At 46.5% G+C, this 27,376-nt stretch overlaps 1 protein-coding gene across 1 annotated transcript in view; it reads right to left on the reverse strand.

Moving 5' to 3' along the window:
* The window catches only part of plcg1 (phospholipase C, gamma 1), a 119,293-nt gene that overhangs the window by 38,025 nt on the left and 53,892 nt on the right, over nt 1-27,376 (reverse strand). Inside the window, exons 15-19 of the mRNA XM_043710716.2 lie at nt 22,000-22,187; nt 20,047-20,247; nt 10,538-10,657; nt 9,041-9,221; nt 5,235-5,312 (exon numbers count right to left, since the gene is read on the reverse strand). Coding sequence (XP_043566651.1) covers nt 5,235-5,312; nt 9,041-9,221; nt 10,538-10,657; nt 20,047-20,247; nt 22,000-22,187 — 768 coding nt within the window. The remainder of the gene's footprint in view (nt 1-5,234; nt 5,313-9,040; nt 9,222-10,537; nt 10,658-20,046; nt 20,248-21,999; nt 22,188-27,376) is intronic.

Here is a 27,376-nt window from a genome sequence, read left to right on the forward strand (position 1 = left end):
CTGGAGCTGGATGAACTTCAGATCATTTGGGAGGCGGAAGAGGTTATTGAGAGGAGTTACAGGGAGGTAATCCCAGCTCAGGTACAAGAAAAAGGCAGATGGGTTACAGTCAGGGGACGGAAAGGGAACTGGGAGGCAGTGCAGGGATTCCCTGTGGCCATTCCCTCCAGTAACAAGTATACTGTTTTGGATACTGTTGTGGGGAACAACTTACCGGGGTAAGATATGGGGTACAGGTCTCTGTCCATCTTGCTCAAAAGGGAAGGGGAGAGAGGAGCAGAGCATTCGTCATTGGGGACTCCATAGTTAGGGGGACAGATAAGACGTTCTGTGGGAATGAGAGAGACTCACAGTTGGTGTGTTGCCTCCCAGGTGCCAGTGTTCGTGATGTCTTGGATCATATTTTCCGAATCCTTGAAGGGGAGAAGCCCCAAGTCGTGGTTCACATAGGCAGTAATGACATAAGTAGGAAAAGGGATGGGATTTAAGGCAGAAATTCAGGGAGCTAGGGTGAATATTTGGAGCTAGAACAGGGTTTTTATCTCTGGTTGGTTGCCCATGCCAAATGCTAGCGAGGTGAGGAATAGGGAGAGAGAGGAGTTGAACACATTGCTACAGGGGTGGTGCGGGAGGGAGGGTATCCGATACCCAGATAATTGGGGCTCTTTCTGGGGTAGATAGGACCTCTACAAACAGGATGGTCTACACTTGAACCAGAGGGGTACCAATATCCTTGGGCAGGACATTTGCTAATGCTCTTCAGGATGGTTTAAACTAATTTGGGAGAAGATTTGTAGCTCGGGTGCTCGTTGTTGTGGTTCTGTTCGCTGAGCTAGGAATTTGTGTTGCAGACGTTTCGTCCCCTGTCTAGGTGACATCCTCAGTGCTTGGGAGCCTCCTGTGAAGCGCTTCTGTGATGTTTCCTTCGTAGCCACACACTCAGATGACAAGCAACATGAGTTCGACTAGGACAACATTACTATTATAGGACAGGCCAAACAGAGAACAGCCAGGGAATTCCTAAAGGCATGGCACTCATCCACAGATTCAATCAATAAGCACATCGACCTGGACCCAATATACCGACCACTGCAGCGGACAGCTGGAACTGACAACCGGAAGCGGCAGAGACAAATCACTATAAATGCCGGAGAAACATCACAGAAGGTTTAAACTAATGCACCAGGGGGACGGGAACATAAATTGTAAATCCAGTGTCCAGGGGGTGAGGTCAGAAATATGGTTTCAAGGTTGCAAGAGTGCACCGGCAAGCAAGAAGGTGGTTTGAAGTGCGTCTACTTCAATGCCAGGAGTATCCAGAATAAGGTAGGTGAACCTGCAGCATGGGTTGATACCTGGGACTTCAATGTTGTGGCTATTTTTGAGACATGGATAGAGCAGGAACAGGAATGGTTGTTGCAGGTTCCAAGATTTAGATGTTTCAGTAAGAACAGAGAAGATGGTAAAAGAGGGGGAGGTGTGGCATTGTCAGTCAAGGACAGTATTACAGCTGCAGATAGGACACTTGAGGACTCAGCTACTGAGGTAGTATGGGCTGAGGTTTGAAACAAGAAAGGAGAGGTCACCCTGTTGGGAATTGTCTATAGGCCTCCAAATAATTCCAGAGATGTAGAGGAAAGGATTGCAAAGATGATTCTGGATAGGTGGGAGAGTGTAATGGGGTAGTTATAATGGGGGACTTTAACTTTCCAAATACTTGTATTGACTGAGAATACTATAGTTCAAGTACTTTAGATGGGTCAGTTTTTGTCCAATGTGTGCAGGAGGCCTTCCTGACACAGCATGTAGACAGGCCAACAAGGGGCGAGGCCACTTTGGATTTGGTACTGGGTAATGAACCCAGCCAGGTGTTAGACTTGGAGGTAGATGAGCACTTTGATGATAGCGACCACAATTCAGTTACATTAACTTTAGCGATGTAAAGGGGTAGGTATATACCGCAGGACAAGAGTTACAACTGGGGAAGGGCAATCATGATGTGATTTAGACAAGGTTTAGGATATATAGGATGAGGAAAGAAACTGCAGGAGATGGCCACAATTGAAATGTGGAGCTTATTCAAGGAAAAGCTACCGCATGTCCTTGAGATGTATGTACCTGTCAGGCAGGGAGGAAGTTGTTGAGTGAAGGAGCTGTGGTTTACTAAGGAAGTTGAATCTCTTGTCAAGAGGAAGTATAATGCTTATGCTAGGATGAGATATGAGGTTCAGTTAGGGCACTTGAGAGTTACAAACTAGCCAGGAAAGACCTAAAGAGAGAGGTAAGGAGCCAGGAGGGGATATAAGAAGTCGTTGGCAGGTAGGATCAAGGAAAACCCTTAGGTATATCAGGAATAAAAGAATGACTAGAGTTAGACTAGGGCCAATCAAGGACAGTAGTGGGAAGTTGTGTGTGAAGTCCAAGGAGATAGGAGCAGGACAGACAACATTTCAGGCATAGGCTCTTCATTAGAAACGTTTCATGAAGGCCTTATGCCTGAAATGTCAACTTTCCTGCTCCTCGGATGCTGCCTGACTGGCTGTGCTTTTCCAGCCCCACACTTTCCGACTCTGACTCTCCCGCATCTGCAGTCCTCAATTTCTCTCATGTCCATAAAGTAAGGATTATGTAAGTGACCCACTGTGAAACCTAAGTTGAAACTTTATTGCTGGAACAGCACAGCAGGTCAGGCAGCATCCAGGGAACAGGAGATTCGACGTTTCGGGCACAGGCCCTTCTTCACTGTGAAACCTAACCCAGACTCCTCCTGATGATCATTAAATCATCAGAAAGTCATCAATAATTTAATCAAGCAAGAATTCCTGACATGGAGAAGAGACCAGAGGCAGGAGAAGCTGCCCATCTCTTTGTCCATCTATCCCACCAAGGAGCCTCGTAAAACTGGGATCAATTGGAACTGAAGTGAGAACTCTTCAAGGATTGGGGTCACACCTGACACAAAATAAGATATTTCTGGTTGTCACAATCAGAGTGTCACAACTCCAGGACATTATTACAGGAGGATTCTCAGGAACTGGCCTTGATCCAGTGAATTGCAGCTGCTTCACCTATAGCCTTCCCTCCATGACAAGTTGAGGAGTGCAGTTGTTTTGCTGATTAGATTAGATTACCTACAGTATGGAAACAGGCCCTTCAGCCCAACAAGTCCACACCGACCCTCTGAAGAGCAACCCACCCAGATCCATTCCCCTACGTTTACCTCTGACTAATGCACCTAACACTCCGGGCAATTTAGCATGGCCAATTCACCGAACCTGCACATCTTTGAACTGTGGGAGGAAACCGGAGCACCCTGAGGAAACCCACGCAGACACTGGGAGAATGTGCAAACTCCACACAGACAGTTGCCCAAGGTGAGAATTGAACCTGGGTCCCTGGCACTGTGAGGCAGCAGTGCTAACCACTGAGCCACTGTGCCAGTCTAAATTTCTCAATGCTCATCACCTTAGCTTACACGCCAGACTTCCGCTGACAAGATACTGTGCCATAAAAGTGCCAAGTGAGGAGCAGCTCCAACAAGAGAAAGCTTAACTATCCCAGCATAACCTTCAATGGCATCAGCATTGTTAATTGCACACCACCGAGATGGGAACTGGGAAGGAAGCTCATCACCAACCAGCATCTTAACAACATTATGTCTATAATAGTAGATCAGAGGAAGAATAATCTGTAAAACATTGCTCACTTCACCACATAAAGCCTTTCCCAGATCCACAAGGCACAAGTCATGCATGTAATGCAAAACTCCATGCTAGTCAAGATGATCACAATCATAGCAACACTTAAGAAGCTCAATGTCCAGGGATAGTGCAGTTCACATGTATCAGTGACATTGTCAATAGTTATAAAAACCCATCTGATACACTAATGTCTTTCAAGGAAGGAAATCTCCCACCCTTTTCTGGTCTGGCCTCCATGTGACTCCAACCCACAACAATGAGGTTGACTCTTAACTGCCCTCTGAAAAGACCCTTGCAACTCACTCAGTTCAAAGATAATGAGAGTCATAGTCATAGAAACGGAAACAGACCCTTTGGTCCAACTGGTCCATGCCAACCAGATATCCCAACTTAATCTAGTCTCATTTGCCAGCACTTGGTCCATATCCCTCTAAACCCTTCCTATTCATAAACCCTTTCAGATGCCTCTTAAATGTTGCAATCGTACTAGCCTCCACCACTTCCACTGGCAGCTCATTCCATACATGCACCATCCTCTGTGTGAAAACATTGCCCCTTAGGTTTCTTTTATATCTTTCCCCTCTCACCCTAAACCTATGCCGTCTAGTTCTGGACTCCCCAACCCCAGGGAAAAGACTTTGTCTATTTACCCTATCCATGCCCCTCATGATTTTAAAAATCTCTGTAAGGTCACTCCTCACCCCCCTGATGGTCCAGGGAAAACAGCCCCAGACTATTCAGCCTCTCCCAATAGCTCAAATCCTCCAACGCTGGCAACATCCTTGTAAATCTTTTCTGAACCCTTTCAAGTTTCAAAACATCCTTCCGATAGGAAGAAGGCCAGAATTGCACACAATATTCCAACATTGGCCTAACCAACGTCCTGTACAGCCGCAACAATGACTTCCCAACTCCTATACTCAATGCTCTGACCAATAAAGGAAAGCAAACCAAATGCCTTCTTCACTATCCTATCTACCAGCGACTCCGGTTTCAAGGAACTATGAACCTGCACTCCAAGGTCTCTTTGTTCAGCAACACTCCCTAGGGCCTTACCATTAAGTGTATAAGTCCTGCTAAGATTTGCTTACCCAAAATGTAGCACCTCACATTTATCTAAATTAAATTCCATCTGCCATTTCTCAGCCCATTGGTCCATCTGATCAGGATCCCGTTGTAATCTGAGGTAACCTTCTTTGCTGTCCATTACACCTCCAATTTTGGTGTAATCTGCAAACTTACTAATTATACCTCTTATGCTCATATCCAAATTATTTATATAAATGATGAAAAATAGTGGACCCAGCACCGATCCTTCCACATTATTGGAGTTTACACCCAAAGCCTTGAATATAACGAGAATGTCTACACATGGGAGATATGTGCCCTACTTAGAACATATTCTACAGAGGTCTTGCAGTTTGTTAGTATTAGAACAAGCTATGCACTGTAGTTCCTCAAACAAGATGCAGAATTACTTATACACTCAAATTATTATTAAGTGAAGATCAGGAAGCATTTTTCAGTCTTTACCTTAAACGTAGGCATCTGGTTAGCTTCGACATAGAATCCCGGCTGCCGGCCTTCATAAAGGGCCCCATAATCTGGTTCCTGACAGAGGGAAGGAGAAATTAAGTGAACATGTTCCAGTTTTATGCTTTAATTGAACTTCTTGCAGCCAATAGGAAAATAACCAAGCACCTGTGGAACAAATGCAGCACATCTTTCACAATTCATCCTCATCTTACAGCCTGACTTTTCTTGTACTGTTCAAAAATATCTACATCCATGTTGAATGCCATGTTGTCGGTGAGACAGAGTTTTGGTTCCACCAAAAAATACATCAATGTATCAGGAGGTTGCTAAGTTAGGATTACAGCTCACTGCAGATGATCCTTACTCCTCTGGGCTGCCTGCTAAGTTCAGCTTAGTTCTGTCTCAGGCTTGCAATGTACTGTTCCATTATCTTGTTTTATTTATCTCCCCTCACTTCCTCCCTCCCTCTTTGCACAGCCCGCCCACCCTCGCCCACCTCCTCTCTGACATATTCAATGCTGAAATACAAAGGGGGAATGAGTCAACAGTGACAGGACTCCACTAACAAACCCAACTTATTTTAACATATTGTACCCGTGGGGGCAGCATTTCCGCTTCCTGGGTCAGAACTTCCATTCCAGAGACCTGAGACCAAACTCTAGGCTGGCACTTCAGTGCAGTACTGAGGAGGTGCTGCAGTGTTGGACAAGCCAGCTTAAGTAGGGGCCCTGTCTTCCTGTAAGGTAGGCATTGAAGATTCCACTTATTCAAGGAGGTGCAGGGAAACTCAGTCGATATCTATTTCTCACTGAAATAGATCTTCTGGCCTTTGTCTCATTCTTATTTCAGGGACAAAGCGGTGCATGTATTTAGCTGCCTTGCTTCCCACTTTACATCAGTTGCTGTATTTCAAAATGATTGTCACATGCATTGGAATGTTCAGAGGTTGTGATAGGTGCTGCATAGAGGCAAGTCTTTCTTCTACGGTGAAGTGTAAAGCATTGGTACCTCTGACTGAACCCATAGTTAAGATTGGCTTTTCTCCTTATGGGCAAGGTGGATAAGCAACAGTCGAACACTTCTCCTTCAGGATCCACCTGTCTTTATTATCATTCAGTCAGAGGCCAGGAATTCCTCACCTAATAGGACTGTGGAGACACCATCACCACAGAAACTGCCGTGGGTTCATGTTGTGTAAGAGATTGGGCCTAAAATGATTCTGTCTTGGAAGCTCTGCTCACTTACTGATATATAAATCAGTACCTGCGAGGAGCTAGTCAGTTGTTCTAGTTGTTTGGCTCTTAGTTCTGTTATGGACTAAGCCAGACCACTCAAAACATTGTTAAGTGGGCAGCTCAGACCTTAACTTTGCAATCTGTTTCAGTAAGTGTACAGTGAATATTACCCGGAGTGAGGTAGCTAGGTTGACTACTAGATTTTAAAACAGACAAAGATTTCTTCACAAAATTACACAAGGAAACACAAAGAACAGAATAAAGAACCCCTACAGAGCTCGGCCTATCCAACTAGACTTAATTATGCTATTCCGAATATACACAACAGTCCCAATAAGCGAACTCCCTTTAAAACCCAGTATAAATGGAACACATGCTCACAGGTTGAAGTTGGAGGGCAGAAAAGAGAGAGTGAGTTTCCACACAGCTCCCTGTTGAACTTCCAACCAGTTTACAACTGAGCGAAAACTGCTCAGCTCAATTAGGTAGAGATCCGACCACTCCCCTTTCTTTATATAGGTCACTTCTAAAACATGACCACTTTGGCCTGAAGGCTCATCTGTTTACATATAAACAAAAGGCCTCTCAAAATCCTTTTCATCTCTTTACCAAACCAGTGTGATCGGAGTTGAAAAATGTGATGCTGGAAAAACACAGCGGGCCAGCCAGCATCCGAGGAGCAGGAGAATCGACGTTTCGGGCATAAGCCCCTCTTCAGGAATGAGGCTGGTGTGCCAAGCGGGCTGAGATAAAAGATAAGGGGAGGGAATTTGGGGGAGGGGCGCTGGGAATGCGATAGGTGGAAGGAGGTGAGGGTGAGGGTGATAGGCCGGAGAGGGGGTGGGGGCGGAGAGGTCGGGAAGAAGTTTGCAGGTCAAGAGGGTGGTCCTGAATCCGGGGTTGGGATTCAGCACCGCCCCTGGATTCAGCACCGCCCTCTTGACCTGCAATCTTCTTACCGACCTCTCCTCTCCCACCCCCTCTTCGGCCTAACACCTTCACCCTCTTCCACCTATTGCATCCCCAACACCCCTCCCCCCTACCTTTTATCTCAGCCCGCTTGGCACACCAGCCTCATTCCTGAAGAAGGGCTTATGCCCGAGATGTCGATTCTCCTGCCCCTCGGATGCTGCCTGGCCTGCTCTGTTTTTCCAGCACCACATTTTTCAACTCTGGTCCCCAGCATCTGCAGTCCTCACTTTCTCCCAATCTGATCGGAGCCTGGTCCGGTTTATTGCCCTTCTGAAAACAATCCTGGACAGAGTCTCCTTGAGCCAAGGAACAGCTTTTAGGAGAAAAAGGGACTAGCTTTGTGGGCAGCACGGTGGCACAGTGGTTAGCACTGCTGCCTCACAGCGCCAGAGACCCGGGTTCAATTCCTGCGTGGAGTCTGTGTGGAGTTTGCACATTCTCCCCGTGTCTGTGTGGGTTTCCTCCCACAGTCCAAAAATGTGCAGGCTAGGTGAATCGGCCATGCTAAATTGCCCGTAACGTTAGGTGGAGGGGTAAATGTAGGGGAATGGGTCTGGGTGGGTTGCGCTTCGGCGGGTCGACGTGGACTTATTGGGCCGAAGGGCCTGTTTCCACACTGTAAGTATTCTAATCTTTGTGACAGTTCCTACAGCCCTATTATCTGTTAGGAGACAATAATGTCTCTTGTGTTAATGTAATTAACCAGTCTCAGGCTAATATAACCTGTGATCGTATTCTTATGTAAGAGAGAACATGTGCTCAACAATGTGCTTCTTCTACTGAAGACTTATTGTGGCTAATCCTTCCCTACTTAATATTAATAATACCCATATTTGAGGTAAGGCGTCAGTATTGCTGCATTATTGGGATGGGCAGGTAATGGAGGCAGCCTAGTAATACTCACATCGTACCACAGCCTGGCAGTTCCAGCTTTGAGAAGTCTAAAAGCTAAAGCCTTTCAAGCTAGGGGATCCGAAGACTGCTCAGAATCTAAATAATGTACCCCTTCCCGAATAAAATTTGGATTACAAACAAGAATCTCTGTAAGATTATCCAAAATTGGAGGACTTAGAATCCAGATATATACCTTCAATTCTATTTATGAATTCATGCCACACCTCTCTTTCTCTGAAGAGTTGTTCTTTATTGTTTTTTGGGCCAAATCTGAATTTATTTCATTATCACTGACCTGATTCAAAAGATGGCAATATCAGACTATGGGGCTGCTCTCTCTCAGTATAGAGAGATGTGTGGTAGTGAGTTAACCTGAGGGCTACCACAGCTCAGACAGTGAGAGAGATTGAGAAGCAGAGACCTCTACCTCAGCTGGTGTTGAAATTAAATCCAGGTGGTTGGTGTGCCCTGCATTGCAAACCATCCACCCATCCAACTGATTAATTGGCACCAATAAACATACACATGACTTCAACTTGGTCATTGGTTTTATAGAGCTAACCTTTAGCTGTTCAAATGGTAAAAAACACTCTGCATCAGAGTTGGGGGGTGTCCAATCAGACAGATCAGCACGGACGTTAGATGCAAGCGATGAAGGCATTGTTCCTTCAAAGTGGTTACCAGCTAACTGTACATACTTACTGCTGTGCCAATCTTTTCCAAGGTCTCCTCATTTATTGGGTAACGGAGTTTCATCTTCCTGTATAGTGGATTCTTTTCATAGTAGCTGACTAGGTCGACCAGGCTGTCAAACTCCGAACTCCCCAGAATGACGACCTGACCTTCCTGCTGGACACGACAGTGCTTGATCTTTCCTTCAGCGCTGTTTGGAAAAGACAGGAAGAGATGGATAGGCTTCACGCTAGCAATGTCATCTCTTGAGTTCGAGGCTGTGGATCCAAGGTATACCTGAGGTCCCACTTGCCCTTATCTGGTCCCGTGGTCTTTGAGAGTTGGAGAATTCACCCCAGAGATTGTAAGTTCATGTCGCAGTGAAGAAACTTGTAGACTCAATGTGTGTTGTGAACATGGAACTCCTAAAGACTTAAGATTGTTGTGAACAATATAGATGCATTTAAGAGGCAACTAGAGAATCCTATTAGGGAGAAGGGAATAAATAATACATGGATGGCATGTTGGCTGAGTGGTTGGCACTACTGCCTCACAACACTAAGGACCTGGGTCAACTCCAGCCTTGAGCAACTGTCTGTGGAGTTTGCACATTCTCCCTCTGTATGGGTTTCCTCCCATAGTCCAAAGATGTGCAAGTTATGTGGATTGGTCATGCTAAATTGCCCCGTAGTGTCCAGGGGCGTATGGATCGGCCATGGGGTTTCGGGGTGGCTGGGTCTGAGTGGGGTGGTATTCAGAGGGTTGGTGTGGACTGGATGGGCCAAATGGTGTCTTTCTGTACTGTAGGGATTTGATAATTATGAAAGTAGGTGTAGATGAGAAAAGATAGGAGCAGGCTGGAGAGGAGCACAAACAACAACATAAATTGACTGAGCCAAATGGCTTGTTTCTGTGCTGTATATTCAATGCAATTCTACATAAACTAGCTGGTAAACTGAATCCACTAAATTGGAAATATAGTATACGATCCTTTATCCGAAATGCTCTGGAGCAGCTGTTTCTCGGAATTGGGAATTTTTTAGTTTTCAGCATAAGTGACAGTTTAATGATGGAATTTTTAAAAATGTTACCGGAAGAGCAGACTTCTAAGTAAGAACAGGATGGTCGGTGCTTGGCCTCGCCCCCCCATGTCTCATCTGAGTGACACGCATCGAGTGGGTGTCGACTTGAGTTAACTGTTTTCACGCCAAACAACCTTGTTAATGAGAAAAAACTTTAGAAAAAAACCTTTGGATTTTGGAGCTTTTTGGTTTTTGGATGTTTGGATAAAGGATCTTCTACCTGTATTATGGCCTGGCACTGCAGAAAATGTGCCTGAGAAGTACCAGGTTGTCATTGGAACTCATACGGTTTATCAATGCCTTTCAGGGAAGGAAATCTGTCACACCCAAACTAGAGGTGACGCCCGTCCAGACTTAATGTTCACAGGGCAATGATGAATGATCAACAAATAGGGTTTCATCAGTGTTGCCCACATCCCAGGATGCAATTCACAATAACACTTACCGGAAGGAGATTGCGTATGAATTGGGCTCGTTCCGTTTACGAACGAGGAAGGCTCCATCTCGTGGCACCCTCATTAGCATATGCTCCGCCTCTGATCGTGATAGGTTGGCATGGTACCACCTGGGTATGAAAGAATGAAGCTGGTAAAACATGGTACAATGGAAGTGATGTCCGTTAACCATTAAAGACCAGGCTCATTTTCCCAGCCTGGAAATATCAAAGCATAACACACACGACAACCCCAAACAAAAGGAAAACAATACAGATGCTGGGAATCTGAAATGAGGACAGAAAATGCTGGAAACTCTCAGCAGGACTGTAGATCAATGATAATACCACAAGGTGGATTGAATAACTCCCAGAGACTGGTATCCTGAGACCAAGTCACCTTTTATTGACACTGATAAAGATCCCAGAGTAAACAGAACCTCTGACACTCCTGTTTATTTAAAATTTTTTTCTTATCTGTTCATGTGAGGTGTAGGCACAGCTAGGATTTGAACCCCAAATTTCACTGTTTAGCGAGCTAGTACTTTAACCAACTAAGCCAGAACGTCATGTTGACACTCCTGTTTATTTATTTATTAATCCCCACACTCCCGCCTAACTGCGGTAGTGCTTATTTTTTTTTCCCCAGCACCCATGGTGTGTGTGTGCAGGTGTGAGACACAGTGAGAGACACAAAGTGCACAAATCTTTATTCAATTTCCACCACCAGGAAGATAGGAAAACACCCGGGTGGCCAGTGACACTCCTGTTTATATCTGTCAGCCAAGGCTCCCTGATAGGACCAGATTAACAGCCCCAATCAGCCAACTCATATTCTATGAGGCCCACCTGGCTGACCTTGCAACAATCCCTACACGCCTCCCCCTTCTGAGTCCAAGGACATAGCCAGTTGTTTTATTTGTAGCTCTTCCTGGGGCGTTTTAGCACCTGGTCATGTGCCTCCAACCCTGCATCTGATATGGGCGGTGTATAACGCATAGTAGCTCATCTCTTGCGCCCAGAGCATCTCAAAACAAATTCATTCTTCTTTTCAGGCGGCAAAGGCATTGAGGAGGTGACATTCGCCGTGTCCATCTCACATTTCGAGGTATCTTCAACTTTGACGGAGAGGGTGAGCTCATAGGTCCAGACCAATCAAATAGGTTGTTTTGGTCTCACACTGTTTGTGTGTTTGCTGCTTTCCTATGGGCCACGTGCCTGTTGCATCTACCCAAACGTTACATGTCACTGGACCTGACCCTGTGCTGCCATGCCTCTTATCCATGCAGGGTCATTCCCGTGATTCCCACACCAAGCTTCATCCCCTAAAGTAAACTGTCTCTCTCACTTCATGGAGCATTGATATTCCTGATACCATTTCCCTCTCCTCTCACCAAGGTTCAGGAAGATCAGATTTAACTCAGTGTGAAATCTTCTCCCCATTAGCAACTCTGCTGGAGCTATCCCTGTAGTTGCATGAGGGCTGCTTCTATAAATACAGGAACTGGGACTGTGAAGCTGTAGGCTGTTTCTTTAAGCCAGCCTTCAAGGTTTGGACTGCTGTCTCTGCCAGATCATTGGATGATGGATGGTATGGAGCACTCCTTATATGATGAGTATTATTCAACTTTAGGAAGTACTCAAATTTCCACTGGAAGGCCATGGCTATCTGTGATCAAAACTTCCAGGAGCCCATGTACTGCAAAAGACGAGCACAGCTTTTCGATCAGCATCCCAGTATTTGCCAAATGAACTCTGTGCACATCAAGCCATTCTGAGTGGGCATCCACAATGACTGAGAATATTGAGCCTATGAAAGGACCTGCACAGTCAATATGTAACAAGAGTCCAGGGTTTACTGAGCTATTCCCACGAACGTACGGGAGCTGCTGGTGATAATTCTTATCTGTCAGCACTGTGGATATTGGCTTACCAATGCTGTGTTGTCTGCGTCCAATTCTGATCACCAGACATAGCTTCATTTTGGAAACACCTAGATGACCTCAGTGGAGTTCTGCCAGTATCTGGAACTCATCCTGCAACTCATATTAATATCCTGTCCTCTACTGAGAGTGATTGGGCATTTATCCAGCTGGGAGAAGTGGTTTACCATTTGTTTGAAATCCTCAGAAAAGTGAACCGACTTCACACTCAGTACGACTGGTGCTGCCCTTTCCACAAACTTGACTGATTAGATTAGATTAGATTCCCTAAAGTATGGAAACAGGACCTTCGGCCGAACAAGTCCACACTGAACCTCTGCAGGGTAACCCACCCAGACCCATTCCCCTATATTTACCCCTGACCTAACACTATGGGCAATTTCGCATGGCCAATTCACCTGCCCTGCACATCTTTGGATTGTGGGAGGAAACCAGAGCACCCGGAGAAAACCCACGCAGACACGGGGAGAATGTGCAAACTCCACACAGACAGTCGCCCAAGGCAGGAATTGAGCCCGGGTCCTTGGCGCTGTGAGGCAGCAGTGCTAACCACCGAGCCACCATGCCACCTGACTGGTTTGCTAATCCTTCGTTTTCCAGCCTTCTGATTTCTGCCTCTACTTTCACCTGGGAGCCAAATGGCACTGGGCGGGCCTTGCAGAGTTGAGGAATTGCTTCCTGGTCAAGATGTAAGGTGGCCTTGGCTCCTTTGATGTTTAATTAGGACTTTACACAGGCAGCCATTTCCTAATCGAAAAACGTTGAACCAATCGAGGTGAACTTTCCTTCACCAATTTCGCCCCATAAAGCTTGGGCCTACCACAATCAGCAGTAACTGAACCAGTTGCTTCTGATATGAGACCAGAACCTAAGTTGTATCCTTAATCTGGAAGTATTCTCCAGATTTGGTTCCAAGTCGAGCCAATGTCTCACATAAACTTAAAGGTTGGAATCCAGAGCGAATTTTGTTAAAAACTAGTTCTGCTAACACCAAAACAGCCAAGCCGGTATCAACCTCCATTGGAATTGAGTGACCATTTAACCAGATGTTTATTTTGATTGGTTCTGATTTGGATGTTGCTAAGCAATTTAACTGTTCCTGTGCACTCTCCTGGATATTGGCCTATGAGTTCTCTTACTCAGTTTAGGTCCAGTGGGAACCTTTTGCTGTCAAGTCTACATACCAGCAGCAACTGCAATGGCTTACTGGCCCGGATAATGAAGAAAATGTTAACCACTTGGCTGAGACTTGGCTTTGTTTCGAGGTTTTGCTGTGGGCTGACCTAGAGTCACTCTGTTCGGGATATATCTTGAGTGAGGCGCTGCAATTGCCTTCGATTAAGTGGTGTTCCCCAAGCTCAGTCGAACTGGTGACGGTGTCCATTTCCATCGGAATACTCTGTGATTCCCATGCTCCCTTTGCCAAATTTTCCAATGATTAAACCAGTTGTAGCACCCGTTTGAAGTCCTGCTGGGCTTCAGCTAGTAACCGTTTTTGCAAGGTTACATTAATTAATTCCACATACTAAATGGTCTCTCAGCATCGCATTAAGGGCTAAACCAAAGTCACATGCCTCTGCCAGACGTCTTACCCTTATCAAAAATCCCTGATTCAGATTCCCCTGGCTCTCGAATTACCAGAGCCAGCTCTCAGGGTGAACAGAACCTCTGAATCTCCTGTTCTTATCTGTCAGCCAGGGCTCCCTGATTAGATCAGGTTAACAGCCCCAGTCAGGAACTCATACTCTTATGAGGTCCACCTGGCTGACCTCATTATAAACACTGAAGTACTGGGGCCAAAGTGGGCCATTCCACTCATTGATTCTGCTCTGCCATTCATAGCTGATCTGATCATTCTCAAATCCATTTTCTGCCTTGCTCCAATGACTCTTGATTCCTTACCTGATTAAAGATCTGTGTCAGATGTGAATAGAGCCCTCTGCTGTAAAGAATGCCAGATTCACTGCCCTCTGAGAGAAGAAATTCCTCTTAATTTGTTTCAAATGGATGACATCTATTCTGAGATTAGAGGCAGTCCCCAGGTTATGAATGGGTTCCACTCTTGAGTACTTCCAATGTCATTTTGTATACAAGTCAGAACACAACACAGTACAATATATAATATCCATTTGTATGTACAAGCACATGTTTGCATGTTGGGTCCTTAAAATTAATGTTAATACAGCCCTAAAGGGATCCTGTTTGCAAGTATGATTTTCAGCAACACTCCCTAGGACCTTACCATTAAGTGTATAAGTCCTGCTAAGATCTGCTTTCCCAAAATGCAGCACCTCGCATTTATCTAAATTAAACTCCATCTGCCACTTCTCAGCCCATCTGGTCCAGATCCTGTTATAATCTGAGGTATCCCTCTTCACTGTCCACTATATCTCCAATTTTGGTGTCATCTGCAAACTTACTAACTTTACCTCTTATGCTCGCATCCAAGTCATTTATGTAAATGACAAAAAGTAGAGGGCCCAGCACCGATCCTTGTGGCACCCCACTGATCACAGACCTCCAGTCTGAAAAGCAGCCCTCCACCACCACCCTGTCTTCTACCTTTGAGCCAGTTCTGTATCCAAATGGCTAGTTCTCCCTGTATTCCATGAGATCTAACCTTGCTAACCAGTCTCCCATGGGGAACCTTGTCGAATGCCTTACTGAAGTCCATATAGATCACATCTACTGCTCTGCCCTCATCAATCTTCTTTATTACTTCTTCAAAACACTCAATCAAGTTTGTGAGACATGAGTTCCCATGCACAAAGCCATGTTGACTATCCCAAATCAGTCCTTGCCTTTCCAAATACACGTACATCCTGTCCCTCAGGAGTCCCTCCAACAACTTGTCCACCACCGATGTCAGGCTCACTGGTCTATAGTTTCCTGGCTTATCTTTACCACCGTTCTTAAATAGTGGCACCACGTTTGCCAACCCCCAGTCTTCCGGCACCTCACCTGTGACTATCGATGATTCAAATATCTCAGCAAGAGGCCCAGCAATCACTTCTCTAGCTTCCCGCAGAGTTCATGGGTACATCTGAGCAGGTCCTGGGGATTTATCTCCTAGGGAGTGTTGCTGAACAAAGAGACCTTGGAGTGCAGGTTCATAGCTCCTTGAAAGTGGAGTTGCAGGTAGATAGGATAGTGAAGGCGGCGTTTGGTATGCTTTTCTTTATTGGTCAGAGTATTGAGTACAGGAGTTGGGAGGTCATGCTGCGGCTGTACAGGACATTGGTTAGGCCACTGTTGGAATATTATGTGCAATTCTGGTCTCCTTCCTATCGGAAAGATGTTGTGAAACTTGAAAGGGTTCAGAAAAGATTTACAAGGATGTTGCCAGGGTTGGAGGATCGGAGCTACATGGAAAGGCTGAACAGGCTGGGGCTGTTTTCCCTGGAGCGTCGGAGGCTGAGGGGTGATCTTATAGAGGTTTACAAAATTTTGAGGGGAATAGGTAGGATAAATAGACAAAGTCTTTTCCCTGGGATTGGGGAGTCCAGAACTAGAGGGCATAGGTTTAGGGTGAGAGGCGAAAAATATAAAAGAGACCTAAGGGGCAACCTTTTCACGTGTATGGAATGAGCTGCCAGAGGATGTGGTGAAGGCTGGTACAATTGCAACATTTAAGAGTTTGGATGGGTATATGAATAGGAAGGGTTTGGAGGGAAAAGGGCCGGGTGCTGGCAGGTGGGACTAGATTGGGTTGGGATATCTGGTCAGCATGGACAGGTTGGACCGAAGGGTCTGTTTCCATGCTGTACATCTCTATGACTCTAAGTATGAGCTAAGTTAGACATTCGTAAATTGGGGACTGCCTGTATGTCATCTGGTCCTAGACTTCCACACCTACCCTGTCAAGTCTCTTCTCTGTGTCAATAATATTGCTTCTCATTCTGCTAAATTCAGAGTACAGTCTCAACCTGTGCAACCTCTCTCCCCAGGTCAATCACTCCATCCCTGGTATTAGCCTAGAGAACCTGCTCAGGAGTCCATCCAATTCCAGCATATCTTTCCACTAGCAATCAAATGAAAGGTCATCATTGGGAAACATTAAAATGACCTGCTCACTTTGTTCCTAGCATTTGTTTCAAAAACAAATACAAATTTAAGCATTGCTGTGCTTCCACTCCATAACTCGTCCCCAGCTGTCCACTGAGTGTTTAACCCAGTCTAGGCATTGGTTGCCATGGTAAGGTATCTTTACATCCTTTTGTTAACAGTTGATGGGTTCTGCAACTGTCTCTCGTTCTAAGGACTAGAAGAATACAGCGCAGTACAGGCCCTTTGGCCCTCGATGTATTTTAAAATACTCTGGTATTTTATTTTATCTTCTTGTCTCTAAGTCTAGTAATGTTCAGGAAATCACGTGAGATCCTCAGTCAGTACCTTCCAAACCCATAGCCACTTCCATCTAGAAGGACAAGGGCAGCAGATACATAAGAACACCACCTCCTTCAAATTCCCATCCAAGCCCCTCACCATCCTGACTTGGAAATATATCACAGTTCCTTAACTGTCACTGGGTCAAACTCTTGGAATTCCTTCCCTAATTACATTGTGTGTCAATCTGCAGCGGTTCAAGAAGGTAGCTCACCACTACCTTCTCGGGGACAACTAGGGACAGACAATAAATGCTGGCCTAGCCACTGATGCCCATATCCCATACATGAATAACAAATAATCACAATAGAATCATACAGGACAGATGGAGTGTGTAGAGTCAGGAAGAAGATTGCAGGACAAGAAGACGGTGCTGAGTCTGAGGACAAGAAGGCGGTGCTGAGTCTGAGGGTTGGGACTGAGAAAAGGCGGGGGGAGGGGAAATGAGAAAGCTGGAGAAATCTGCATTCATCCCTTGTGGTTGGGGGGTTCCTAGGCAGAAGATGAGGCGCTCTTCCTCCAGGCGTTGTGTTGCCATGGTCTGACCGAAACGTCGATTCTCCTGTTCTTTTGATGCTGCCTGACCTGCTGCGCTCTTCCAGCAACACACTTTTAAGCTCTGATCTCCAGCATCTGCAGTCCTCACTTTCTCCCTGTGTACAGTCAGTACCTGCATTAGCTTTCTTAAAAGTGGAGGAATGGGGCATTTGACCCTGTGTGCCTGTCGAATCAAAAAGATCATGACTGATCATGTTTACAATGTCGTTCAGAAATTGAGTCCTTGCAGGAGACAGCATTAGACCGAAAGCAGCAGGTTGTGTAAGAAGCGGATACACAATGAACCTATGTTGCCTGTTGGACTGATCTGTCAACAGCAGAGGGCAGGTGCTCCTTTCGAGATTAATTCTACAGTAAATTCTGCAAAAAGACAGCAGTACCCATCGCTGGCACCAGCAGAAAACTGCTTTGTTCACACAGAGCTAACTGGGTGCCACTTTTTGGACTGAAGTGAAATAAGAGATTTGCAGTCTACAGAGAACACACCAGGAAAGACAGGATATAAGTAGAGCAGAGGCCAAAGGTACAATAGACGTCCCACTCAAGGACCAAGTCACGCAAGGACTCTCTCCATGAATCCTCTGATGGTGGTACCTTCCAACAGAGCACAACAGGGTCCGATCACCAGCCTAATGCCAAATTCTCAGATCTGTTCTCACTTGGCAGTGGCAATGCTGCAATGACTCTACGTGCTCCTGTTCCAGTTCTCTCAATAGAAAACTCCAACACTGATTACTGCTGTGCTACAGGATCAGAATCCAGATTGTCATTTACTTTCCACACACTCAGTAAGGCCTTCCCAGAGCACACTCTCTCCCTCTTCCTCCCTGTCACATCCTCCCTCCCCCTTACTCTCACCGCCTCCCTCTCCCTCATTCTCACCGCCTCCCTCTCCCTCGGTGTCACATCCTCCCTCTCCCTCGCTGTCACCACCTCCCTCTCCCTCGCTGTCATCTTCTCCCTCTCCCTCACTGTCACATCCTCCCTCTCCCTCACTGTGACCACCTCCCTCCCCCTCGCTGTCACCACCTCCCTCCCCCTCACTGTGACCACCTCCCTCCCCCTCACTGTCACCACCTCCCTCCCCCTCACTGTCACCACCTCCCTCCCCCTCGCTGTCACCACCTCCCTCCCCCTCGCTGTCACCACCTCCCTCCCCCTCACTGTCACATCCTCCCTCTCCCCCGCTGTCACCACCTCCCTCCCCCTCGCTGCCACCACCTCCCTCCCCCTCGCTGTCACCACCTCCCTCTCCCCCGCTGTCACGACCTCCCTCTCCCCCGCTGTCACCACCTCCCTCTCCCCCGCTGTCACCACCTCCCTCTCCCCCGCTGTCACCACATCCCTCTCCCCCGCTGTCACCACCTCCCTCTCCCCCGCTGTCACCACCTCCCTCCCCCTCGCTGTCACCACCTCCTTCTCCCTCGCTGTCACCACCTCCCTCCCCCTCGCTGTCACCATCTCCCTCCCCCTCACTGTCACCACCTCCCTCCCCCTCGCTGTCACCACCTCCCTCCCCCTCGCTGTCACCACCTCCTTCTCCCTCGCTGTCACCACCTCCCTCCCCCTCGCTGTCACCATCTCCCTCCCCCTCACTGTCACCACCTCCCTCCCCCTCGCTGTCACCACCTCCCTCCCCCTCACTGTCACCACCTCCCTCCCCCTCACTGTCACCACCTCCTTCTCCCTCGCTGTCACCACCTCCCTCCCCCTCGCTGTCACCACCTCCCTCCCCCTCGCTGTCACCACCTCCCTCCCCCTCACTGTCACCATCTCCCTCCCCCTCGCTGTCACCACCTCCCTCCCCCTCGCTGTCACCACCTCACTCTCCCTCGCTGTCACCACCTCCCTCTCCCTCGCTGTCACCACCTCCTTCTCCCTCGCTGTCACCACCTCCTTCTCCCTCGCTGTCACCACCTCCCTCCCCCTCGCTGTCACCACCTCCCTCCCCCTCGCTGTCACCATCTCCCTCCCCCTCGCTGTCACCACCTCCCTCCCCCTCGCTGTCACCACCTCCCTCCCCCTCACTGTCACCACCTCCCTCCCCCTCACTGTCACCACCTCCCTCCCCCTCGCTGTCACCACCTCCCTCCCCCTCGCTGTCACCACCTCCCTCCCCGTCACTGCCACCACCTCCCTCCCCCTCACTGTCACCACCTCCCTCCCCCTCGCTGTCACCACCTCCCTCCCCCTCGCTGTCACCACCTCCCTCCCCCTCACTGTCACCACCTCCCTCCCCCTCACTGTCACCACCTCCCTCCCCCTCGCTGTCACCACCTCCCTCCCCCTCGCTGTCACCACCTCCCTCCCCGTCACTGCCACCACCTCCCTCCCCCTCACTGTCACCACCTCCCTCCCCGTCACTGCCACCACCTCCCTCCCCCTCACTGTCACCACCTCCCTCCCCCTCACTGTCACCACCTCCCTCCCCCTCGCTGTCACCACCTCCCTCCCCCTCACTGTCACCACCTCCCTCCCCTTCACTGTCACCACCTCCCTCCCCCTCTAGCTCCTTCTCAAACACCAGCTGCAATTTAAATTGGGTGCTCGTTCCTTCCTGCAGCTGAATGTCTGGAACCCTGAACACAGTCCCTGCTTGTTCCCAGTTTACTGGAGGGACTGCTGCATACTTACTCTTTGCTTTCATGTGCATTAGTCTGAGGCACGGGCTCCGTCAGCCGCATCTCAAACTCATTGCAGCGGAGTGGCACCTGTTGATAGTGTGTTATCAAGGCGTAGAGACTGTCAAACACCAGGTTGTCTGTTAGGTAGAATTTGGGATTACCAGCTTCCTGACGGGAATGGATCCGGCAGTGCTGCACCTTTCCAGAACGCCTGAAAAGACCGGAAAAATACATTCATTTCTGTTCAATAAGCTACAGGTGAAGTTCACCAGAGATTAAAACGCCCCAGTCTGGAAGCAATGACAAAATAGAAACCAAATAACCAGACACCACTGTTGGTTGTGCCTTCGGTGGGCAGTTTGGAGCATGTGCAAGAGGTTGGGTTGCTCAACCCATGCCATCCCTGAGCTCATCCCTATAACATCAAAGGCACCAGCTCCTCACCATATGTGAGTAGGTAAGGGATAGTTAATTTTGTTCAAACTCTATTGCCCATGGTATTACCCTGCACACACTCTAAAAGCGTTAGAGAAATTGGGTGGAACTCGGCAGTTCGTTCTTTCAGGTGGAAGCAAGTGAGCGAGTCTATCGTTGAAGACTGCTGCTTGTCCATTGAGACACCGCACCAGGAGAGTACCTCTCCCCTTCCTTCCTAGCCACATGGTCATTAAAACACAGCCTCACCCTACTCCTTAGAGTCACAGACTGCCCTTGTGCAAAGCCCACTGACTTACCTCACTCTGGGATCCATCAACCACCCTTCCTGGACTTGCCTGCAATGTCAGCACCATCCATTGTGAGGCTCGAGCACTGCAGGGACTGTTATAATGACCAGACGAAGGTGGCTTTGCTTAACTGAGCTACAGAGCTGAATGGCCTTTGTCTGTTGGCTTGTCGCTGACTTTTTATCTGGGGGGTCCGAACCATCTGCCTTGTAAACTTCTGCCCCATTTCTTGCCATTCCTATATTTCATAATTCACAATAAACCTTAACGATATCACAACTGTCCCAGAAACTGTAACACAATGGATAGAATTCGAGACTTAGGAGGAGGTGTAGTATTAGGGATTAAGTATGACTGTGATATGCTAATAAAACAACATACAATCTCACAGGAGGCAATGTAATGTCACATAATCTTGCAGCCTTCTGGTCAGATGAAACCATAAAAATGTTTCTTAGCTACAGTGAATGTTTTCCTTACTTCAGGTGACTCGGTGAATATTCTTCAACAGCACAATGAGGTGAAGAACATTAGATAAACCATAAGATCATAAGACATAGGAGCAAACATAGGCAATTCAGCCCATCGGGTCTGCTCTACTATTCAACGCGATCGAGGCAGATCTGAAAATCCTCAACTCCATTTTCTAGCCTTTCCCATAAGCCTTGACTCTATTACAGATTAAAAATTTGCCAATAACAGCCTTGAAGATACTTAATGGTCCTGCCTCACCAGCCCTCTGTGGTAAAGAATTCCACAGAGTCACTACTGTAGAGATGTCACCACATCTGTGTCTTAAATGTGTGACTCCCATATTTTGAAATTCTGCCCTCTGGTCCTGGACTGTCGCATCGGGCGAAACAATCTTTCTGCACTTACCCTGTTAAATCCTCTAAGAATCTTGCATGTCTCAATAAAGTGGCCTCTCATTCTTCCATATCCTAATGAATACAAGCCTAATCTTTTCAAACTCTCCTCATAAGACAGTCACTTCAAATATAAACTTCTACAAATCATCTGACATGATGGCATTCCATTAACCCATTCCCAGTATAGTATTCCTCCATTAGTTTCACACCCCTTGTAACTATCTCTAATGTACCATATAGCTCCCCTGGAACCATACCACATTCTCAACTATCTCTGATATATTATACTTTGTACCATCCTGCACACCACTAATCCACGTCTAGTATACTTCATCCCATCTAAGGTATAAAGATATGGTCAGGACTTACCAGAATGAGAGTGTGTAGTCCCCCACAAAGGTTTCACTCTCACGCACCAGAAAGGAGCCGTTGGGAGCCCCGGTTTCAATGCAGTACTCAGCCAGAAGCTTCTCTGCAATCTGCCTCCCGTCACGGCCTGCACCAAGTTTCCCGTGGAACCACTTCTCTGTCACATGAAGGTCAGTACCACTACTCGGCTGGAACATTGAAGAGTATTAGTGCTAGGGAGGTGGCAAATCAAACATCATCCTTATACTCATTTATACAGGCATTGGTGGAAGGATGGAGGATTCATGGGGTTATCTCACCCACCCAAAGCCTCCTCTCTCCAGCAGACAAGTTACATTGTAGAATTCTACAGTACAGAAGAGACCCTTCGGCCCACAGAGACTGTACCACCAAAAACACACTACTACCTACACCAGTCCCACTTTCCCATACTAGGCCCATAGCCTCGAATGTTGTTGGTACTTCGAGTACTCATCCAAGTTCATTTTAAAGGTTGTGTGATTTCCCATCTCAACTACACTCCCAGGCTGAGCATTCCAAACCCCCTCTCTCCTCTGGCTTAAAAATATTTTCCTTAAATCTCTTCTAAATCTCCTGCCTTTCACTTTAAAATTATTATTGACCCTTCAGCTAAGGGGAACAGCTGCTTTCTATCCACCCTGTCCATGTCTCTCACTATCCTATACATCTCTATCAGATCTCCCTCAAACCTCTCTGTTCCAAAGAAAACAACCTGAGCTTATCCAGCCTCTCTACATCACTGAAATGCTCCATCCCGGGCAACATCTGGTGAACTGCTTCTGCATCCCCTCCAATGCAATCACATCTAGCATGGTGGCTCAGTGGTTAGCACGGCTGCCTCACAGCGCCAGGGACCCAGGTTCAATTCATTGGGTGATTGTGCAAACTCCACACAAACATTCTCTCAGTGTCTGCGTGGGTTTCCTCCGGGTGCTCTGGTTTCCTCCCACAGTCCAAAGATGTGCAGGTAAGGTGAATTAAATTTCCCATAGTGTTAGGTGCATTAATCAAAGGGAAATGGGTCTGGGTGGGTTACTCTTCGGAGGGTCGGTGTGGACCTGTTGGACCGAAGGGCCTGTTTCTACACTGTAAGGAATGTAATCTAAACAATCCTTCCTATAATGTGGGGACCAGATTGCACACTGTACTCCAGCTGTGGCCTAACCAAAGTTCTGTACAGCTCCACTATAACCTCCCTGCTCTTATCATCTATGCCACAAATGATAAAGGCAAGCTTCCTGTATGCCTTCTTAATTCCCCTATTAAACTGCGCTGCTGCCTTCAGGGATTTGTGGACAGGCATCTGAGCTTCCTATTATCCTGCCATATATTGAATAATTCCTTGGGGGTTTCCTTTTTTCAAAGTGCATCACTTCACAAACAATTAAGAGTTAAATTCCATCTGTCACTGATCTGTCCATCTGACCAATTTGTTTATCTTCTCCTGTAACTTAATACCTACCTCCTCACTGTCAACCGCCTGGCCAATCTTTGTGTCTTACACAAACTTATCATCTCCCCACATTCTCATCTACATCATTTATGTATATCACAAATAAGAAGGGGCACAGCACTAATCCCTATTGTACACCACTACAAACCGGGCTCCAGTCACACAAACAGCCTTCTACCACCATCCTGTGTTGCCTGCCACTAAGCCAGTTTTGGATCCAGCATGCCTAGATACCCTGATCCAGTGAGCTTTTACCATCTTTATTAGTTTCCAAATGGAACCTCGACAATTTCCTTGCTGAAATCCATGTACAGAGGAACCTTGATTATCCGGCACTCGATTAACCAAATTTCGGAAAATCTGAACAAGATCGCAAGGTCCCAATGCGTGGCTAAGTATGTTAACCGGCATCGATTAACCGAGTGGAATACTCCTCGCCTGTGTCCTTCAGATAATTGAGGTTCCTCTTGGTCACCTCCTCAAAAACTTCAACCAGATTTGTTTGGCATGACCTCCCTCTGACAAAGCCATGCTGACTATCCCTGATCAAATCTTGCCTCTTGAAATAGAAATTTTCTCCTTCACTATTTTCTCTAATCTTTTCCTCACCACCGATGTTAGATTCACTAGTTTATAGTTCCCTGGTCTATCTCTAACACCTTTCTTGTGAAGTGGAACCACATTAGCTGTGCTCCACTCCTCTGGCACCTCTCCTGTGGTCAGAGACAATTTAAAAAATTGACTCAAGTCCCCTATAATGTCCTCCCTCTTTTCTCATGACAGACTGGGTTCAACTCATCAGGACTTGGGGATGTTAAATCCATCAAAACCTCCAACATCTCCTGACTTCTTACATTAATATGCTCAATAACTTCACAGTCCATCACCTTGAATTGGATGTGGCTACTCATCTAAACAGAGGCGCACGATATTTGAAATTTTATTGCATGTAGGTCAATCTGCCATGGCCTTACTTGTACTGATTTGTAAATGGATCCAGGAAGCAAGAGTACCCGGATGTGAAAGCTGGTAGAGAGTTACACATCTTTACTCTGAATTTGGAAGGATTACCTTAAGAAATTTACTGAAGCGTGAATCAGGTAAGGGTAACAATTTTTCTTACAAGTTTTGTGAGGTTTAAGTTTTTGTTATCATAAGAGATTAAACCTTCAGTTTATTCGAAGACCAGCAGACAGACAAAAGAATATTCATGAAATAATTTGTGCGCAACTGTCTTTCTGAGTGGCACCTATACGTTATCTGCCCTTTGTTTCTTGGAGAGCTAAAATTTTCATTAACTCTTGGTGATTGCTGATTAGAACATTTGCTACCTGTTCTATTTGATACTTTTGTTAATTGGTGAATGTGGGCCAATGAATTGTGAAAGAAGTAAAAAGACTTGCATACTATTGGGCTATGACACTTCTTCATAGAAAAATACACAACCAGGGAGATCTTTTATGCATCAGGTGTTATGCTCTTGGACAGGGGTTCTTTTGTGATATGGTCATTCTGCAGATTCAAGAAGTGGAGGCAGATAGGACAGGGGTGTCTGTCAGGCAGATGTGGGCAGCTGGCAAGTAGTGAGGGAAGTTCCCAGAGTGCATCTTGTTCAGAAACTCTTATTTGATCAAAGAAAATGGTGAGAGTGATGGTTCTTCTATGGAGGCCAATCAGAATCAAGATCATAGCACGGTGAGTGATCTAGCTGCTCAGGGTGGTGGGAGAGGAGGAGGGAGTGTGGAAAAGCAATAATGATAGGGGACTTGTTAGTGCAGGGTGTAGACAGGCATAGGCAGGATGGCCTGGGCAGTGTATTCAGAAGCAGGAGGGTGCAGCCAGAGATCATGATCCATGTTGGGACCATTGATGTAGGAAGAAAGAGAATTGATGCCTTTAGGAACCTTTAGGAATTTAGATCGAAAATTGAAAAGCTGCGGGGCTACGGCATCATATGTATGACTGAAAATTGGGTGAGAGATGTGCAGGATTGGCAATGGAACATTCCTGCTTACAGAGTGATCAGAAACAATAGTGAGGGTGATAGAGGTCATGGGAACATGCTTTCAGTAAGGGAATCAATTACAGAAGGAAGGAGGGATGATATTTTAGACGGATCATCAAATGAGGCCACATGGTGCAATTAAAAGCCACAATAGGGGCAAAACAAACAATGTGTTACATAGGCAGCAAGGGATAGCGAATCAAATATGCAATTTAATTTAATGGAATTGTAAGAAGGTAATAATACGGAATTTGAATTACCCAAGTATTAACTGTTGTGTGTAAGGTAGGGCGAGAACAAAATTCTTTAAGAATTTTGCCAAGAGAGCTTTTTGTTTAGCCAGTAAGCAGGAAGTCCAACAAAGGAGATGGCAGTCCTGGATCTAACATTTGGAACTGTTCCCAGGCAGGGGAAAGGCTAATCTGTAGGTGAGTATTTTGGAGACAGTGTCCATAATTCAGTTTGATTTAGGATAGAAAACGATAAGGATGGACCAGGAATAAATGTACAAAACTGGGAAAAGGCTCATTTTACTAAGATCAGTTAAGAATTGAACTAAGTGGACTGGGTAGACAAGCAGGAGGCTGGAAGAACACAGCAGGCCAGGCAGCATCAGGTGGAGAAGTCAATGTTTCAGGTGTAACCCTTCTACAGGTTCAATCCCCTAAGTGGACTGGGAGCAGCAACTTGCAGATAAAATGTGTGCGAGCGATGAGAGTCAATCAAGGAAGAAATAGTGAGAGTACAGGACAAACATGCTCTCTAAAGACAAACAGTGGACCAACAACAAAGAACCCTGAATATCAAGGGACATAAAGGCTAGGATTAAGAAACAAAGAGAAGCTTATGGCAGATATCGTGGGCTCAATGCTCAAGGGCAGCATGGTGGCTCAATGGTTAGCACTGCTGCCTCACACGCCATGGACCCGGGTTCAAACCCAGCCTCGGGAAACCGTCTGCATGGAGTTTGCATATTCTCCCCGTGTCTGCATTGGTTTCCTCTGGGTGCTCCGGTTTCCTCCCATAGTCCAAAGAAGTGCATGTTAGGTGAATTGGCCATGCTAAATTGCCCATAGTGTTCAAGGACATGTAGGCTAGGTGCATTAGTTAGGTGTAATGGGTCTGGGTGGGATACTCTTCAGGGGGGCAGTGTGAACTTGTTGGGCCGAAGGGCCTGTTTCCAAACTATAGGAATTCTAATTCAACATAGCAGAGTTCCACTGGTATAAATAGTGTAGGGAGAAATTAAGAAGTTAGGAAAATTAGAGAGTGCATGAGGAAAGTATTGGTGAGTTGTTGTTTTGAATATACAAAGAGCAAGACAAGAACTGGGGAAAAGGTAAGGCCCATTAGGAACCATTAAAGTAACCTGGATGTAGACACAGTACTCAATGTATACTTTGTGTTGGTCTTAACATTGGAAGAGGACTGTATCGACATTAGGGTGCAGGACTGCCAAAGACTATAACATATCTGCACTTGGAGAGACAGGAATTAATTGGGGATAGTCAGAAGTGATATCTCAAGGGGAGGTTGTGTTTGGCAAATGTGATCACATTTTTTAAGGAGGTAACTGGAAGTGTTGATGAAGATATTCATTTGATGCGTTCTACATGGACCACAGCAAGGCTTTTTCTCAGGTCCCTTGTGGCAGACTGGTCAAGAAAGTAAGAGCCCATGGAATCCAAAGCAGAGTAGCATGTTGGATCCAAAATTGGTTGAGAGGCAGGAAGTAGAGGGTGATGGTAGAGTGATGATTTTGTGACTGGAATTCTGTTTCCAGTGGAGTTCTGCAGAAATTGGTGCCCTTGATGTTTGTGGTTATATATTAATGATCTGGACCTAAGTGTAGGGCGTATGATCAAGAGGTTCATGGATGATATGAGAATTGGTGAGGT

Source organism: Chiloscyllium plagiosum, unplaced genomic scaffold, assembly GCF_037043375.1.
Source record: "Chiloscyllium plagiosum isolate Xiang-an unplaced genomic scaffold, Cpla_swu_hap1 HiC_scaffold_15, whole genome shotgun sequence".
NCBI classification, from domain to species: Eukaryota; Metazoa; Chordata; class Chondrichthyes; order Orectolobiformes; family Hemiscylliidae; genus Chiloscyllium; species Chiloscyllium plagiosum.